Source organism: Lygodium microphyllum, chromosome 1, assembly GCF_053477565.2.
Source record: "Lygodium microphyllum isolate KBCC chromosome 1, Lygodium_microphyllum_v1.1.10, whole genome shotgun sequence".
Lineage (NCBI taxonomy): Eukaryota > Viridiplantae > Streptophyta > Polypodiopsida > Schizaeales > Lygodiaceae > Lygodium > Lygodium microphyllum.
The window spans coordinates 10,548,739-10,567,834 of record NC_141135.1 but is presented as its reverse complement, the minus strand read 5'-3'; the positions used below and the strand labels follow the sequence as shown (position 1 = coordinate 10,567,834).

Below are 19,096 nucleotides of genomic sequence, written 5' to 3'. Positions count from 1 at the left end.
TTAAGCTAGGTAACTAGGTGACATAAACATAATGTTTTTGTCAGGAATGTCTATTGGCAATGGCGTGTGATGAGTGGCCGTCTGTTGCTTCAGCAGCACACTTGTCCCTCACATTTCTTGTTACCCAGTCCAAAGAGTTGAAATGCAATCTCAAAAGCAACATCTGCAGGTATAAAGTTGATACACCTTATAGTTAGTACTTACACATTGATCATCATGAATGATTTTAGTTTTTCTAATTATGCCAGTGAATACATCTTCTGGTCAGTGAAGCATTTTCTCATTCAGGTTGATGGAGAGGTTGCCAAAAATAGTATATTCTGGCAATGAAAGTGCACTTATCTTCTTCTGTCGCCAGCTAGTTGCAGCCATGTTTTTTGCTGGCCCGGATGGTGTTTCTGATTGCCTTTTTCAATCCCCGGTATGTGCACCGGTCCAGTATGACTGGTTGGATATTATATTGAGTTTGCTTTACCTGTCTTTGAATTCCATTTCTGATTGATGAGAAATTACACATCCATTGATAACTATGAAGGGGCTTGCTGCACTTGTTGCCTGTTGCTAGATATAAATCCTGCTTGTGAGGTCATTTCAAATTTCTGTGTGTGTTTAATTCAATGGTAAAGGTTTTTTCCCAAATATAAAAGGCAAAAAACAACAATGTACATCCTGGAATGGCTGCTCTCTGGGTCACTGTACAGCAGGAGGTGGATGGAATAGCCCTATTACACCCTCATATATTGTGGAGGAATAGAAGAAGACTTGGTGATTGGCTTACCTGAAAATCACTTTTTGGTGGGCTTCTACAAATGAAGATCACCTTGAGAGGCTAAACTGTTGCTTTGGGGTTCTTATGATGTGCTTCAGGTTAATCATTCACAATGATTTTATGACAGGTTGCAACTGGAAAGTTTCTGATGGTCATGGCACAGTGCTTCAGTTTCAATTCAGTTATTGCGAGCTCCTTTAAACAGATGAGCTTGAGACAGGGAACTCTGGGCTATATTCCTGGAATCTCTGAGCTGAATTCTGAGAAACTGCATGAGAAGGAGACAGATGATATGGTCAAGGAGGATGCATGTCTATCTGACAGAGATCTAGCCTTATCACAGGAACAACCTACAAAAGATATATTTGATAAAAATAATAAGTTTATACAGCTGCCACAAATGCCTCCATGGCTGAGGACTGGTGGAAGAAGGGTATACAAAGAGCTTTCAAAAATTCTTAGGCTGGCTGGTCTCTCCTCAATTGATGGTAAGCTTTAGAAATTATTAAAGAGATTTCAATCCTGTTTGAGCTGTACACATTTCTTGGAATCCTAGGTTTAATGCATGCATCTGTAGCTTGTGTATAGATTCATTAACTGAATGGGGAGATGTCCTGATTAAAAGTATTTGAGCTTAAACTTTCTAAATGGAACAGTCTGACTCTAAAACAGGATGTCTTCTGAATGAAGGTACATATACACTGTATTGTTATATGCAAACTCAACCAAAAGCAAGTACTATTCCCACTGAGTTTTATGTTCTGATTCATAACATTTAAAAAGATCCAAGACTCTGCAGTGCAGTGTGGTGATCATATTCTCGAAGAAACCCTTCCAAAACAGACTTATGTTACATGGGTCCCTGCCATTGACTATAGACTTTGGCATGCCATGATATTTAAATATTTGTATATAAACACCCTTGCCATATCATCAGCTTTGATCTTCTTTTGAATAGGGAAAAAATGTGCCTGTTCACTAAACCTCCCAGTGATAAAATGTGACCCACACACACAAAAAGAAGAAGAAGAAAAAACCAACAACAACAAACTAAACAACAAAAAGGCCCCGGGGGGGAGGGGGGAACATGCAGTACAAAATGAAAAGAAATGGAAAAGCCAGAACCTGATGTTGGAACTCATTTGGCTGCCTTTGTATGTCTAATAATCTCTCTATTGGTGAATACACTGATGAGCTTCAAGTCTCTTATGCTGCTAAAAAACTGCTATATGCTCTTTTAGGGGACGACGACTGTAGTCATCTATTTCGTGTTATTGAAGAACTTCTGGATCCATTGCGGCAGATATCTTCTTTGACACACAAAGAGCTGTACATTCATGAAGTTGGACAAATGTCTGATTATGTTGTCCATGGAAACTGGCAGAGAACAGCTGCCACAGCAGTTTCTCTCCTCACTGAGGTTTTCTATGGGGCATCTGGTCAGTGGGTTCACACTAAGTTTTTCCTATTTGAAGGATTGGATTCTTCTAGGATAAGAAACCAATCAGCCATGTACTGTCAAGAAGACCAAGACAAGTTGCCGACAACTCTGTGGGATGACTGGAAAAAGTTGGCTCAGAAGAACATGTCTAGAACTTTATGTGAGTTTGTAGGTGATATTCTGCATGATTATATGTCAAGTGAAATCTGGAAGCTCCCAGTAGAGGGCATTGCCGATTTATTGGATAGAAATAACCATTATCGGTCATCACAAGCATACATACTTAGAGATAATGCAGCCCTCCAACAGGTATCAAAGGATTGTTTGTTGTCTGAATACGAACTGTTATACATGCAGAGAATAGTTGACCCACAGTCAATGAGTGCTGCTAATTTCTCCTCAGGTTGTACTGGAAAGCATAGGTGTTTTAGCCCAATGTCTGGGAAAATACTTTGAAGAACAGGGATTTCTTGGTTCTGTGCTTTTTATTGTGCTAGAGCAGCTTGGAAGTTCACATTATGAAATAAGCAGCTCAGCAGATCTTGCAGTGCATGCCATCTCATCAGCATGCGGGTATCCATCGGTGAGCCTGTTGATGAACTTATAGATCAATTGTTCTTTTTTAGGTCTCTGTTAGCAGTTCAGCCCTGTGAACTGTCCGCCATAACCATGTTTTGATTGTTATGTAGGTGAAAGCATTAACTAGTGCCAGCACAGACTATATTGTGGATTCTTTGTGCCGAGAGTTGCGTCATTTGGATCTATATCCCAGTGCACCAAATATGCTTGTTGCCGCATTACGATATACAGGAGCATGTCAAGATCTGCTACCTTTGCTGCAAGAGCCTGTAAGCAAGAATGCATTTGAAAATGCTATCATTGTTATCAAAACTCTATGTGCAACCACGATAAGGTTTCTCAGATTAGACAGTATGAATAGTGTTTGAATTTCGTGTAAGTTTTTGCTCATAATTTGTATTACATTTACATGTATGAGTTTGGCGATGCTCATGTGTATCATGTATATAGAATAACAGAATACCTGGCAATGCATTCATTTGTGCTATAATGCTTGTTAACTTGAAGTGTCTCTATAATATTAAGCCGATTTTTTTCAATATTGTATCTTTGTACAGCTTCCTGCTGCCAAGCCATTGATTGATGCAAGAAGTGGGAGTACGTGCAAACCTATCGTTTAGGGAAAGGAAAGTCACGTGACCCAGTTTGTTGGATTTTATAATCTTGGTGTTCAAATTGGTTCAACCTTCTAGAACACAAAACCTAGTAAAGGGACTGAAGTTTTCAAGAGAGCACATATATTTCTTTGTCAAATTGCATGGTAAAAGGCCAAAAACAACAATGGACTAGGGTGGATTGAAAGGGGAAAGGCAATGTAGATGTTTGTTTTCTAGAGAAAGATGGAATGATCTCTCTCTCTCTCTCTCTCAATAGAACACAAAACCTAGTGAAAGGACTGAAGCTATCAAGAGAGCACATATATTTCTTTGTCAAATTGCATGATAAAAGCACAAAAACCACAATGAACTAGGTGGACCGAAAGGGGAAAGGCAAGGTAGAATGGTTGGGCCCATGACCATGATGGATTAGTAGCGGAGCACCTATCACATGCCAAAGATGTCCTAGCACCCCTTCTAGCCCACCTATTCCACAGAGCCCTGCGTGAAGGCTTTAGTTGGTCAGCTAATACTACAGTAGCAATCCTGAAAGTTGAAGACCCCATGGTTCCCACGAACTACAAGATGATCATGGTTGGCCATGTGCTAGCCAAGCTTTATGGATCAACACTAGAACATGAGTTGAGCAAATGGGCAGAGAAGCACCAACATTAGGCATGTGGATAGGCAAGGTTTAGGAGGGGCTACTCCACTCTTGATCATATCCCCACACTCTGAGCCATCATTGAGAAGAGCACGGCATAGGGGAGGTGAGTATACTACTTCTTTGTGGATTCTCGTAAGGCCATTGGCAGAGTACCATGTGTGTTTTTTTTTTGCCAAGTAAAATGTGGCTGATTATATTACTCAAAAAAACTGATTACAATGGAGTGCTCATGCTCAACAGACTAGCTGGAGCTGATGCAAAATCACAAATACATCATGTATACAAGCTTCTCAAAGCGGTCTGGGGGGGATGGGGGCAAGAAGCCATTGGGGGGGGGGGTATATCGCCGATTGGGGTTGCCTGCGTGCATCACGAAAAATAGGTCCTGGCCGCCCCAAGTGCGCATGAAGTGACAATGGAGCTCCTGACGAGCCCTGGACTTGCCCTGCACCTGATCCCATCGACCGCGGAGGGAGTGGATGATGGAGGTCCAGAGCTGTGCAAATATCGCCTGTGCTGAAAGTCTCTCTCCGCTGAAAGCCTCCTGACACCGCGCCTTCCTAATATGCCATCCAGTAAGACTCCCTATGATCTCCCATACCTCCGAGTGGTTTGCTGTGGGATCCAGTACTTGGCGGATGGGTAGAGCCTCCAGGCCCACCACTGTGCATGACCGTGCCTCGATAATGAATATCGTGTCTTGCATCCCAGCCTCATACAAAAGGTGACGGCCCTGGCTAATTGCTTGCCAACAGAAAGCTCCCCATGAGATACATCCAAGGCTGGGTGCTATACGGTGAAGGATACGGCATGCTCCTCTCCACACGAGCTACGCCTCCTCACAAGACCAAAGGCAATGCTTTGGGGTTCCAGAGGCTGCTGTGTGCAGCGCTTACAACCTTTCTCCCTCATCTGGGTAAGCCAACTTCCCACCCCCAAGTCTCCATGTGCCACTAGCCATAAGAAATACGACACCCTCCTTGGCCTCCAGCTATTTCATAGGCGGTGCCAGAAGGTCCGTTGGAAAGGCTTCATGATGCTGTGCTTCGCCTAGTGCCTGCTGTGTGATGGCACCCAATCCATATCCTCTTGCATCACTACATGTCTGCCAATCCTGGCAATGTACTATACGAACCTGGGTGGCTTCTTGGCGATTGCAGTGGCCGACCATAGCCTCTCTGTTGGATCCCACTCCAGCTCATCAAGTGGTTTGCCCTCCCAGATCCAAAGGCGCCACTCCGTGAGCTTCTTCCGGAAAACATAGTGGTCTAGTCGCCATGTCTTCCCCTGAAGGCCCACCACTCAAATCCTCCTCCACGAAAGGGCGGCTATATCCTCATCCTATTGTTCTCTGTCAAGGGCCAAATGCCCCCCCTCTTGCACGGCGAAGAAAGTTTCCTGTGGGGCGTTGCCCACTCTACCTGCCACTTGTAGGGGGATGCGTGCTGGTGAAAACCTAGCTGCCTATACCTCCCCGGGCTCAATCGGCTCTCGTATTGGGGGAGCAAGCCACTCCAGAGGTATTGCTGCGTCTATCTCCCTTCTCCTCAACTCCACTCCTCTCTGGCAACTTGATATACGCTGTAGCACCTCCTCGTCCGCCATCCTGTACACCTCCTGCTATGTCCTGATGGTACGATCCGGGCTGGCCTTCCAACCAGCCCACTAGATGTGGAGGCGCTCGCCGATCTGTGCCCCTTTCGGATCTTTGACCTAGGGGTTCCAGATCACCGGTTGATGGTCTATTTCCTCTTGGCAGCTTGGGGGGGCTCTGGATTAGGGTCTTACGGAGGCCCTGCCACACGTGGAGTAAGCTGTGTAGGAAAGGTGATGGGGGGGGGTGATTTGGGCTGACGTGAAGATCCATCTCAGGAACGGCCTCCACTCACCGCCAAGCCTCGGTCTACAATCTTGAAAACCCTCCTGCAATAGGACCTTCTAGGTTTGCCCTCCTAGTGTGAGGCCACAGACTACTAACTTGCCCAAGAGGGCCATACTCTGATACTCTGGGTCTATGATCCCAAGTCCTACCTTTGACCGATGCCATATGATGGTCGCCCACGTCACCTTGGCCATGGAGTCCCTGGAACCATCTAACCCTGACCAAAGGAAGTTTCGCACTAGGTGGCGGAGCTGCACTACGCATGATGAGGAGAAGCACCAACACGAGGCGATGTACCAGGCCATCGCTAGGAGTACTTGGTTGACCACTAGGGCTTGGCCGACTAGTGAGAGGCGAGCCGTGCTCCAGTAGGTTAGTTTCCTATGAATAGAATCAAGGACAAGAAGAAACTGCTGGGCAGGAGTGATGTCAAGTCCCACTTGGAACTCTAGGTACCGGACGGTTTGCCCTTTGCTCCCCCATCGAAATCCCAGGTGGACATTCCACTCCGTACTAGAGTCCGGGTCTGTGAGGAAACCAACTGAATTTCGCCAATTGATTTTCGCTCCCGCTACAGAACAGAACACGTCAAGAGCTAGCTTCACTCTCTCCAGCATCAACTCATCGTCCTCTATGTAGAGTGTTGTGTCATCTGCATACTCTGAGTCCAACAAATTAGTCTCCTCTCTCACTGGAAGTCGGAGGCCGCGTAATCCGCTCACACGTGACCTGAGGAAGCTTCTTCTATGGCTTCCAAGAGATGTCGAGATGTAGAGCGAGGTCATGCTCAGAGAGCTCCCCAATGTGAGGAAGTAGTCGCTGTACTGTTGAAGTGCAAGCGAATGTTACCCCCGAACCCACTCAACCTGAAGGACCGGTTATTCCACAACAAACCGAGGTTGCAGTCATAACTCATAATCATATCAAGAGAAGCAAACCGCCCCCTCTCAAATTGGAATTAAAAGTAAGAGGGAAGCATCCTCTCCTCGTCAATTTGAAGAACAAAGGGTGTGCCCAAGCTAATCCGTGGTAGAAGATACTGTAGAACTGGCCGGTTAATTGCCTTGGTCAAAATATCTACAAAATTGTCATTGGACAGCACAAACTCTAGGCGAATAGTACCTAGCTTAACCTTCTCTTTGGTGAAGTGGTAGTGAACTGCTATGTGCCATGTTCAAGGGGGTGATGACAAGATTGCTCGCAAGGGCAATGACACTTTGGTTGTCGTAGTAGACAAGTGTAGGCGATTCACAAGGAAAGAAGTGCGGCCAGTAAGTTTCTCAGATAGATAGTCTTTGTAGTACCATCAAAGAGAGCGCGATACTTTGCCTTAGCAGTGGAAGCCTCCATCATCTCTTGCTTGTCGTTAGCCCAGGTGATGGGTGCAACGCCCAAGGTGTAAAGTAGCCACCATGGGATTGCTAGGTATCAGGATCTCCTGCCCAGTCAGAATCATGTATCTCTTCGAGTATAAACCATGACCATAAGTTAGTTCATAATTATAGGTATACCTTAAATATCTTAACACACAAAGACAAGCAATCCAATGAGACATTCTAGGTGCATTAAAATACTGACTAAGCAAACTAAGTGAGATTGCAAGATCAGGCCTAATATGAATCAATTAGAGTAATTTCCCTGCAACAACAGAACGATAGGTATGAGTATCAAAAGACTGACCTAAGGTATCCTTGTGGGGATGGATAGTGGGATTGAGAGGCGTGGCTATGGGCCATGTCTACTTAGTGCAATACTGTTCCACGAATTGTAGGGCGTACTTATGCTGTGACAGAAATATACTTTTCTTGGATCTAATAGTCTTTGTTCCTAAGAAATAAGACAAGAAGCTTAAGTTTATCATCTTGAATGTAGAGCAAAGTTGTGCCTTAATTTTTGCAACAGCCGCAAAGCATAGAATTTTAGTCAATGAGTAATATATCATCAACATATAGTAGAATATAGCTAATCTCCACACTAGTGGTGCGCATATATAGATTTGGATCACAGGGAATAGAATGGTATCCATGAGTCTATAAGAACTCGTCCATCCTGTGGTACCAAGACCTCAGTTCTTACTTCAACCCATGAAGGGCTTCCCACAAGTGAAATACTTGATTAGTTTGATCAACAGAAGAAAAGCCAAGACATTGCTCCACATAGACCTCCTTCTCCAAATAACCGTTCAGAAAGGTACTTTTGACGCTCATTTGAGAGATTGGCCAAGCATGGTGAGCAACGAGCACAACCAATAGGCGAAATGATGTCAACCACGCAGTAGGTGTGAAGGTTTCTTCATAGTCATTGCTGTACTTTTGCCCAAAACCTTGCAATACAAGGCGAGCCTTTAAAAATTCTAGGATGATCCACCAATGTCCAAGTCCCATTTCGATCGATACTATGTAGTTTCTTCTCCATGGCCTCACGCCACAAAGGGTCTTGGAGAGTCTCCTCCCAACTATTCGGCTTAGAATGTGCAATGTGATCAGTTGTAAACAGTGATGCATATAAAGCTTGATGGTGGGCGAGCTAGGCAGGCCTTCCAGGGCCCTTTGGAGAGAAATCTTGTGGAAGAATCCCCGAATCACACATGGCTTGTTGGTACCAGCGAGGTAACGGGTCTCGCAGAGGTGGCTTGGGAGCTCAAGTATGTGCAGGAAGGTCAAGAGCGGGTAGTAGACCCGGCTTTGTAGGCACGATCTCAAACGATGTGAGTAGAGGTGAGGACGAAGAGTCCAGTGCAGAGGACTGTACTATGTCTCTCTCATCAAAGATGACATTTCTTTAAATGATCACCTTGTTTGTCTGAGGATTGAACAAACGATAGGCTTTCATTTTGGAAGAATATTCCACAAAGATTAAGAGATCTGCTCAAGGAGTGAGCAGATCCCTTAATCAGGAGCGTGCGTATAAGCACAACTAGCGAAAACTCCGAAGTGGAAAATAATAGGTCGAGAGCCCAAAAATACCTTGTATGGAGTCTTTTTAGGGACCGCCACAATCGGGTATTGGTTAAGAATGTATACTGAAGTGTAACAGCCTCTACCCAAGGGGCCTTAGGGAGCTCTGCTGCGAACAGCATAGAGCGTACAATATTCACGACTGTCCGGTTTCTACACTCAACGACTCCATTCTATGCAAAGGAGTTGGTAGAGGTGAGCTAGGGTGCAATGCTCCGCCCTTCTGGAAACTCAAAAAAGTCATGGGAGGTAAACTCCCCATCAGAACCACTCCTCATAATACTCACATGATGACCAGTTTGGTTATGAACTGGTAGCACCCAAGCACTGAAATAAGTGAAAACATTGGACTTGTGCTTTAGGAAGTACATCCACATGTATTTAGAGAAATAAAGTTTTAGGTCTGAAATACCCTCAGCCATCCCTTGACGTGACAACTTATAAAGAAAGTCATAGTCAAGATGTCCTAAGCGAAAATGCCAAAGGTACTCAGAGTCCGTAGGCTCTCGTGTGGTGACCAAGGCTTGGAAGCGATGAAACTTTGAATAATTGGTAGTAGGCTCGATAAGAAAGTGTGTCATGCGGTAAAGGCCATTAGGTTGTGCCTTGCCACAAGCAATCACTAAACTAGGTTGAGAGTTTAGGACCTCGACTGTGGTTTTGGTGAAGAAAACAACTCGTCCCAACTGGCAAAGTTGCTGAATGGACAAGTTCACCCCAAGCTAGGGGACATGATAAACATCATCCAGCAAAGCGAGATTTGGACCCAAGTTTGTGGGAAAACTAATGTGACCCTAGGCTTGAATCTTGATCAAGGAGTTGTTTTCTATGTGAACACTCCCAGCTACAGGGACTCGGGAAATTAAAATATTTGCTATAGGAGTCATGTGATGGATAGCTCCACTATCCGCAAGCCAAACAAGTGTTGAGGTGCTTGGATGTGATAAGTGGGCCTTTGCAAGTACCTCATCATGACTCAACTCGCAGATGTGAATGAGACTCGCATCCGATGTCTTCAAGGAGATGATGTGGGCCTTTGCAGAACAATCAGACAAACCCTCTAGAGTCGAGTAGTTCATCGACTATGATAATTGACTGGTGATAGTGTGGGTTTGGCCTTGCCACTTTCCTTGATGTGGGTTGCTACCACCTTGCTTCCCTCGTTGGGGGTTACCCGATTGGGGTGCGGGGGTCTGATTCTTGGATTTTGGCTGTGTGCCTCCTTCCTTAGATCGACATTCGTTGTCATAATGGCTAGCCTTTTGACAATGTTGACAATACCTATTCTTCTTAGGTACATTCTGCCATCTAGATTTTAGATAGATTGAGTGGTTCCTTTTTCTGCCATGTCTTTTGCGGATGAGATTTCCGATCAAAGGCTAAGGTTTCTCAAAGAGTACCTAGCTTTGGTGCCACGTGAAGAAATGCTCTAAATGCAGAAAACACAAAACCAATCGTATGACAAAGCATAGATTGATAAACATAGACCATAATTAGGGTTAGGGTTAGGGTAACTCAAAGACAGTGAACACGATAAATAATGAAGTGAATGAATAATGAATATACAATGCTCATGTAGCAAACACACTATGCAGTGAATATTGAACCTCGAACTCTCATGTCTTTGAGATCAAGGTAGAGGTTATGAGTTGAAGAGTGTGTCGTACTTTGAATGGATCCCGAATCACAGCAAAGGCAACCTCCGTGTGTTGAACACCAACAAACATAGCTAGGAAAGGTTGTAGATGGCAATGCAGGAGAGAGAAAGACTAAAAACACAGGTACCTGAGGGGAGAGAAAGACTGGGCAATAGTTGGTAGATGCAAACGCAGCAGATAGAGAAGACAGAAAGTTAGGGTGGCAGCTCTAGACTGATGTCGACAGCATCAGATGATGACATTAGCAACAAATGCAACAATTTGTTTGTAGGTGACAGCTCCAAGGTTCTAGGCGACAGTTGTGGACAGGTAGAAACGACAGTAGAATAAAGGCAAAGGCTGGAATCAGACACCAGATGGTAGCAGAAGGTTGACCATGATGTCCTCCATGATCAGGGTATGGGCAGTAGAGATAGGGCTCTTGAATGCAAAACTGAGAATAAGGGAGAGTGGTGGGCTGCATGTCTATTTATAGAAAGTTTGGGAAACCCAAATTAGGGTTTTGCATGTGGGACACAATAACTCTCTAGTATTGTGTTTCTTTTTAAAATAAGGTTTCTTCATTAATTAATCATGTTTTAGGGTTGTTTAAGTCAGGCTAATGCATTTTTAGCTCAACAGTGAGGCCTTGCCTGTCTCTATCTCTAGCTAGTGTGAGGATACTTAGAGTTGGTCTATGGCAACACGCATGGCCTGTGGCATGTAACAAAGGTTTAGTAATGAACCATGGTAATCGTGAAACGTGTTTTGTTGGCATTTAAATGTGAAACGCCTCAAATCCTTGAAATATTTCATGAAACACAAAATGCCTTGAGTGAAACTGTTGACAGAAATGTGATTTTAAATGGAAAAATATGGTGTTTTCTTATTTTTTTGAGGATTTTTCCACACTCATTTTTTAAATATGTAATTGGATCCTTGGATGATGTTCATCACTTGAGGATTTTTAGATGCAAAAACTCATTGTTTGTAAAGAAAACCTATATCACATGTATTAATAAATTATTTCACTTGGTGTTTTTCTTAGAACGTGCCCGGAGGTGAAACATTTTGGGGTTAAATGCAACATTTCAATAGTGAAACGTTTCGCAGTTACCTTTAATGAACCCATCCTCGCACATCTTTACTGAAATTGTATCTCCACTATATGCTTTGCAGAAGAAGGGTGTGCCTCTTAAGTGGACAACAGTGGAAACTTCAGGATTTGAGAAGCTAAAAGAAAAGACGACTTCAAATCTTGTGGTTGTGTTGCTTGATCTAAGGAAGTCATATGTTGTTCAATGCTATGCATGTGGGAACAACACAGGGGTTGTTTTAATGTAGGATGGCCAGTTATGGTATATGAGAGTCGTGTTCTCCATGGTGCAGAAACGAATTTGCAGGTTTATGAGAAAGAGCTGCTTGTTGCAATTCATGCGCTTTTGACATGGAAATACTTTCTCTTAGGGGCTGATTTCATCATACATTGTGCTACCTTTCGACTCAAACTAAGTTGCTTGAAAAAGCACATGAGATGGGCAAACTTCTTATCTATATTTCACCTTTAGATTGTGCACATAGATGGGAAAAAGAATGCGGTAGCTGATGCATTGTCATGTAAGCCTTGGATTTTGGTGTCACTATGGTATATCTCATTGAATTGGATTTTATGAAAGATAAGTATGTTGTTGATTTGGATTTTGCGAATGTGTATGATCAGCTTTGCAATGGCTAGAGGCATGAACACTTTGTGTTTAGAGATGGTTTTTTGATGATGCATGGATGACAATGTCATAAAGCAATTTAGACCTAAGGTGATCCCTAAGAGGCATGCTCCTTATGCAGGGCATAGAGGTATTGATGCTAGAGTTAAAGAAGTGGAATATTTCTTTTATTGGCCTTCTTTGAGACATGATATTGAGCAATTTGTTAGGACATGCATCATATGTCAAAAAGTGAAGTATGATAGGAAAAAGATGCTAGGTTTATTTCAGCCCTTGCCTATTCTTGATTGGCCTTGGCAGAGCATTGCTATGAACTTTATCTTTGAGCTTTCTAGGACACCTACAAGGAATGATGAGATATGGGCCAATGAGTAGGTCCATTTCGTGCCGGTGAGGAAGAAGATAAAGGTTGATCATATGGCATGCTTATTTTTGCATGTGTTTAGGTATCATGGCATTCCAGAGTTAATCATTAGTGATGGAGATCCTCGGATGACCAGTAACAAGACAAGAGAACATGTTAGTTTTTTATAGCAAAAGGGCATTTTAGATTTCTATAGCATAAGAAGGAGAAAAACAAGCTTAGCTCCATTTTCTTATTAGCATTCTTTCCTAAAACTAGGTCACTTAACCGTACCATTGTAATAGCATATGCCCTAATAGGCAATGATTAGAAGATTGGTGTAGGTGTGGAACTAGAAAAAATGGCAGCATGAAAGAAAGGAATATCTATCAATGTCTACAAAAGGCCAAACAAACCACATAGTGTGGCTGAAATTTGATGTTGGTCAAATACAATTGTGAAAGAAAATAATTTGGTGTAGGTGTGGAACTAGAAAAAACTGCAGTAAGACAGAAATAAAGATCTATTAACATTTGTATAAGGCTAAGGTGGCCTGTGAAACCTAAGGATACAGTACAATCGAGGTGTCTCATCATAGACTGCAGAATTATCAAACTGGCTTTCTAGAAGGAATTGTGAGATTGTTGAGAGTATGATATCTAAAGGGGCTATGGAAATCTAGATAAAGATGTAAATATGTGAACATGAAAGCTCTTATGTCTATGAAAAGGTCAAAAGTGAGGAATATTAATTTAATCTTGAGAAAGATTCCAAGAAAAAATTCCAGCAATGACATCAGGAGGTCAGTTTGGCCTCTAATATCCAACTCATGGGCCGTCACAATATCTGTTCCATTCCGTTTGATGTCAAAGTATCAATAAAAGTTGTGTGTTTGTAGTTGAATCAGCAGCCCTTGATTTGTACAACATTGACTCAATCTCTCTTTTTTATGTATTGATAGATGCGAATTATCTCATTGGAGCTGGAGATCCCATCACGACAACGCAATTCTCAGAACATAGTGCCCATGCTAAGGGTAATCATCTCACTTGAAAGGTTTAGTTTGGACTACTCTTTAGTTTTTTCAAAGACAAGCGCAGAGTCCCCCACCCAAAAAGAACTTTGTGAGAATACACCAGGGTTTTAGAGAAATCAGTGTGTACAAATAATGACTAACACAATGAACTCAAACAAAAGACAAATGAATAAAATATAAATTAATGGAAGCAGAAAACACAATGAAAAAAACGATTTTGGATGTATCGCAGCGGATGCTCAAGGAGTGGTGGGCTGTCCATTTTTGCCTTCCTGTCAACTCCCCTACCATCTTCTCTTCCTCCTGTCTTGATTTCTTCTAGCCAACCCTCCTCTCTCCCTCTTCAGCTTTAAGTGCCTAGGCGCTGATTCCCATCATAATGTGCCTGACCTCGCACAAGTGTTTCAACAACCAACCCTGGTGTCACTATCACTATCGGCTGAACGTCAACCCCTAGAGGGCATACACCTTTGTTTGCAGCATGCTGCTGTTTACACAGCCTCTGGAGTTCCCAGACCCTGCTTTTTCTTCTTCTTCATCAAGGAGCCGCTGCCCTTCCCCTCAACCTGCTGCATTTTGTCTAAGATGCTGCTGCCCTGCAGTCACTGCTGTTGCTCATCATCAAGGTGGCTATGCAGCCTCTAGAGGTCCCAGCCCCTGCCCTGCTTATTCTTCTTCTCCATTACCAGGAACTGCTGCCCTGCCTCTCCACCTGTTGTGTTTTTTACTGGAAGCTGCCTACACTCACTGCCGTCACTCATCATCCACGTGGCTGTATTTGGCATCCTGTTTCCTTTTGTGGCTGTGTTTGCTGTTTGCCCCTGCCATACCGTCTCTGCTGCTACTGTTCTACCTTGTTGCTTCATCAACTGCCCTTAAGACAGCTGTGTTTCCATTGCTGCTGCCATCACTAGTGTTGGTTGACATGCTCAGGATCAGTTGGACTGCTTCAAAGTCATCTGGCTTAGTGGCTTGCTTTACTCGGGATGCATCACGGAGGACAAAACTCTTTGACATTCTCCCTCAGCCTTCTCCCACGGGAAATATCTATGAATGCTTGAGAATCCTTTTGTTATATGTGTATTATTTATTGCAAGGTTTTAACTGCCAGAAAACTTAAAGAGTCCCCAATTTTACTATCATGATACGAGTGTTTTTAAATTTTTTAGGCTTTGAAAGAGATCATACATGCAGCCAAAGGTGAAGGCCAGATTATGCAGGACACTAATTTTTCTGGTTATCCAAGTCTCCTAACAACAAGTGAAAAAGAAGGAAACAAAGCAAGAAAAGGTAGTTTTAAAAAGTATTTTCATTCTGGTAAAGGTCTTAGCCTCATGGTTTGCCTTGATAGAGAGAACTCAAATGGTATTGTCAAGGATTGATTACTTACTGATGGCAATAATGAAATTACATGTGCTCACTTCTAAAAAGGATACATTGTGCCTGTGTCTTCTCACCATTCTCATAGTGACTAAACAAAAACATAACAAGCATGTCAATGCTGTTAGAAGTATAGCACGGGAACCTTGAGTAAGCAAGGGTGCATGAAGGAAGGTGAGGTGTGAATGGATTGAAGGGCAAGGGAAACCCTAACCCTAGCCCATAGTGAGGCTATATAAACAGCCTATAGGTTACTCTGAAGTGTAGAGAGAGTGCGTCTTAGTTGTACTTGAGCAACTTACTAAGCAAGATTTCTTTCTTGTACTTGAGCTCTCTTCTTCCTCTTCTGCACATAGTTTTATACTCTCGCTCTGATTTCCCAACAAGGTATCAAAGCCATCTCTGATCAAACACACTTCCCCTAACTCCATCTTGACCTAAGTGCATAAGAAGATCTCATTTTATCTTCTTCTCCTCCATAGCCAGTTCTGACCACCAGCCAGTGGAGGACTTGGGGAGAGGAAAGGGGCCAATATCCTTACAAGGTCTCTTCTACGAACTTTCTCCCCACCTTAGGGCACAGTAGCGTGCACATCAGAGCCTGACATTGGGCATGCAAGAGCCCGGCATTGTAGAAATACCCGAATCTGGCGCATTTTTCACAGCTACAGAGGCGACTTGCAAATACTCTCTTTGAGCCCCATTAAAGGGGCTTTCATAGGGCATTTGTAGCCCCTTGAGTAGGCTATCTCCACATAGAAGGGTTTTGGAAAATTCCCTCTTGATTGGCCACACACAATGAAACCCTAACTGTGGGTTTGGCTTGTAGCCATAGCTAGAAAGCTTCAAGCTTTCTCAATTCAACTTTAATCATTCTGGAAGTCACTAACAATGATTCTAATCACTGATTAATCTTCTGTAGAGTTTATTGCAGATCTAGAAACTCGCTCTTCGGGCTGGGGACACTCAATGGACATCAATGAGTCCATCAAAAGATTGACATTTCACATTTCGAGTGAGGCATAAACTGTGAGATGAGTGCTTGTAAGCACTAATGCTCCATTTCTCAGTCATGATCTTAGTTCAAAATCAATTGTGAAATATATTTTATGTCTTGAGGAGATTACGTTTTTCATCTTAAGTATATTCCCTAAATGCTTAGCTCTCATAATCTCACTCTTGACCATTGTAAGGTCATGTGTCAAATATAAACAGGGGATGTAGAAGATGATGAAAGAGCCCAAGCCATTATAATATTGCACCTGGATGAATCCTTAATCCACCATATTGACCAGCTTGCAATTGCAAAGAAGAAGTGGATGAGCTTCAGAAATTGTATGGTGCAAGAGGAAAGAATTCCAAAATCTTTCTCAAAATAGAGTTCTTCAGCTTGGAATACAAGCAAGGAGAAGACCTGGGAAAGTTCATTACCCACATGAAGGGATTGATGGCTCAATTAGCCATTGTTGAAGAAGATACCATTGCAATACTTTTGAAAGCCGTAAGGAAAGTCTTTTCAACTCTTGTCACTACCCTAACAAATGTACCAAATCCTACACTTGAAGGTATTAGTCAATCTTGTTTGGATGAGGAGAAAAGAAACCAAAAGGAAGGTAGCACCAATTCAACGTCTATCTCAACAAATCAACTCTTAGTCCATACTGTGACTACTAAATGTTTCTTTTGCAACGAAAAAGGACATATTGTAAGCAATTGTTGGAAAAAATATCCCAGCAAGATGAAGTGCAACAAATGTAAACAAACATGGCATATCACACTAGTAAAATGTTCAAACTCTCTTGAAGTACCAAAAGAGTTGGAGGCCAACTATGTCTCCAAAGCATCTACTGACCAACTTTTCTAGTATTTGTTGTATCATCTTTCCATAAACATCCATGTAGCCTATTTTATAAAGGCATCCCATTGATTCATTCAGGGGGAGAACCATTTACATGCCATGTAATCCAATGCCACCTTGGCATGTAGGGGGGTGTTAGAAGTATAGTTGGGAACCTTGAGTAAGCAAGGGTGCATGAGAGAAGGTGAGATGTGAATGGACTTAAGGGCAAGGGAAACCATAACCCTAGCCCACAGTGAGGCTATATAAATAGCCTAGAGGTCACTCTTAAGTGTAGAGAGAGTATACCTCAGTTCTACTTGAGCAACTTACTAAGCAAGATTTCTTTCTTGTACTTGAGCTCTCTTCTGCCTCTTGTGTGCACAGTTTTATGCTCTTACTTTGATTTTCCAACAAATGATACTATCTTAACGAACAAAGTAATTAGGAAAAATATAGGGGAGTCCAGAAAGAAACATCTTAGGATCTCAATGATTGCCTAAGAAACAAAAAACTCATAAAAAACTCAAGAGGGCTGAAAATATAGAGAAAAGAATTATGTGATATCAAATGCAAAGACTAGGAAGAGATGGAAAGATCAGTAGTACAATAGTTTGACATATCTAGAATTCTGGGTTCAAATAGATGATTAAGGAGCACACTCCTATATCATGGAGCATTTTATAGATTTGACCTAAGAGATTGTTTGGGAAGACACAAGAAAGATAACAAAGGGGTGTCCTCTTTATCTTTGTATGTTGAGCTTGTGTTTAGGAGTTTGGTTTCATTCTAAACCTTTAGTATCTCTATAAAGGAACATTATAGTACAAACAAATAAAATAAAAAGACACTCGTTTTGGTCGGCCATGAATCGATGTTCGTTCCATCACAGTCTTTCTTCTCCCCTTAAAAGAAATCGGGTTGGAACTGAAGAGGCAACATCCTAATGGCTGCGGACACAAACAAAAAATGGAGAGTATACAGCTTGGCCAATTGCCATTGCATTTCCTTGACTTGAGTTTGGAGAATTGCCACAAGCGACAAATCTCCATCACATTTGAAAGAAGAAGATTCGGGATGCTATTCGTGTGTTATTGGGTTCAAGAGAAGCTAGACAAGCATCCTTTATGTGTTGAGGCTCATTGGGAACGGGTGCATCAAAAGGAGATACCTCGTGAGAAGTCATGGTATCAATAAGAGAAAGGAGCATAGAGAAAGAAGGAAGTTTTGGAGAAAGAAAGAAAGAAAGAAAGATATATTAACGTCTACATAAGGCCAATGTGGCCTATGTGACAAAGTCCAGAGTACATCCATGTCTAATGTCATCCCATCAGTAAGGAAAAGATAACATTACAAATAAGTGGGTGGCCTATGAAACAATACTGAAAATAACTATACGATGGGACTATTCTAGGGTTGAACCATGTGTAGTGTTGTTCCATCGATAGAAAAGAAAAGGAAAGGAAAGGAGAACCAGATCTAATAGAACCATGTACAAAAGTGTGGTGGGGACTATGGGTTGTAGGTGATCTCAAGATCTGCACATGATCTTAGCTATGATGCGGTCCCTAGCTGCTTCACTGATATGCCTAGTGGTGAGTCTGCGGTGTCTCCTGATAATGGCTGTAATCCGATTGTGGTGTGGCCTCCTCGGACATGGTCGTGGTAGTCGGGGTCGTCCTACTCGAAGAAGGGAAATGGCTCTATCCAATGTGACTCCACGGTGTGGCCCATAAGGTGTCTGGTGGGGCGGCTCTGTCTCTGCTAGGCTGGTAGTGTCAGTAGGGTCGGCTCTGTAGAAGTCTGTCATTGCTCTCCGTGTGTGTTCCTTTGGGTGAGCTGACCTCCTGTCTCGCAGTAGTGCAATTTGGCGCCTCTCGAGCTTCAGGAGGAAGAGACCTAGGCATCTCTGGTCCTCGTACTCCATGACACGACGAAGGGGTCCAAATCCATCACAGAAGAGGTAGTGGTGAGGCAGTGGTACCATCCAAATCCATCACGGAAGAGGCAGTGGTACCGTCCTCGTATGTCATAGTGTCTACATATGTAGTGCTCCTATGTCTCAAGCTCTCGACCGCAAAGCTGGCAAGTCCTATCCTCTGCTAGGGTATTTGTCCATCTGCCTGTCTCCATCTGAAGCCTATGTGAGGAGGTGCGAATCTATCCGATAGCAACCCGTACGCTATGGAAGAGATGGGTGTCCATATATGCTGGCCGAATAGTGAAACCATCATTAGAGAGACACAAG

At 42.9% G+C, this 19,096-nt stretch overlaps 1 protein-coding gene across 3 annotated transcripts in view; it reads left to right on the top strand.

Moving 5' to 3' along the window:
* LOC148040837 (ARM repeat superfamily protein) overlaps positions 1-19,096 on the top strand; it is an 85,222-nt gene that overhangs the window by 30,331 nt on the left and 35,795 nt on the right. The window contains exons 7-14 of one of the 3 annotated variants that reach the window (XM_087669044.1): positions 45-169; positions 289-421; positions 897-1,257; positions 2,011-2,519; positions 2,614-2,793; positions 2,900-3,058; positions 13,557-13,631; positions 14,801-14,921. In XM_087669044.1, the coding sequence (XP_087525170.1) occupies positions 45-169; positions 289-421; positions 897-1,257; positions 2,011-2,519; positions 2,614-2,793; positions 2,900-3,058; positions 13,557-13,631; positions 14,801-14,921 (1,663 nt within the window). Of the gene's footprint in view, positions 1-44; positions 170-273; positions 422-896; positions 1,258-2,010; positions 2,520-2,613; positions 2,794-2,899; positions 3,059-13,556; positions 13,632-14,800; positions 14,922-19,096 lie in introns of all 3 variants that reach the window. The other 2 variants (XM_087668966.1, XM_087669114.1) reach the window with 2 other exon arrangements.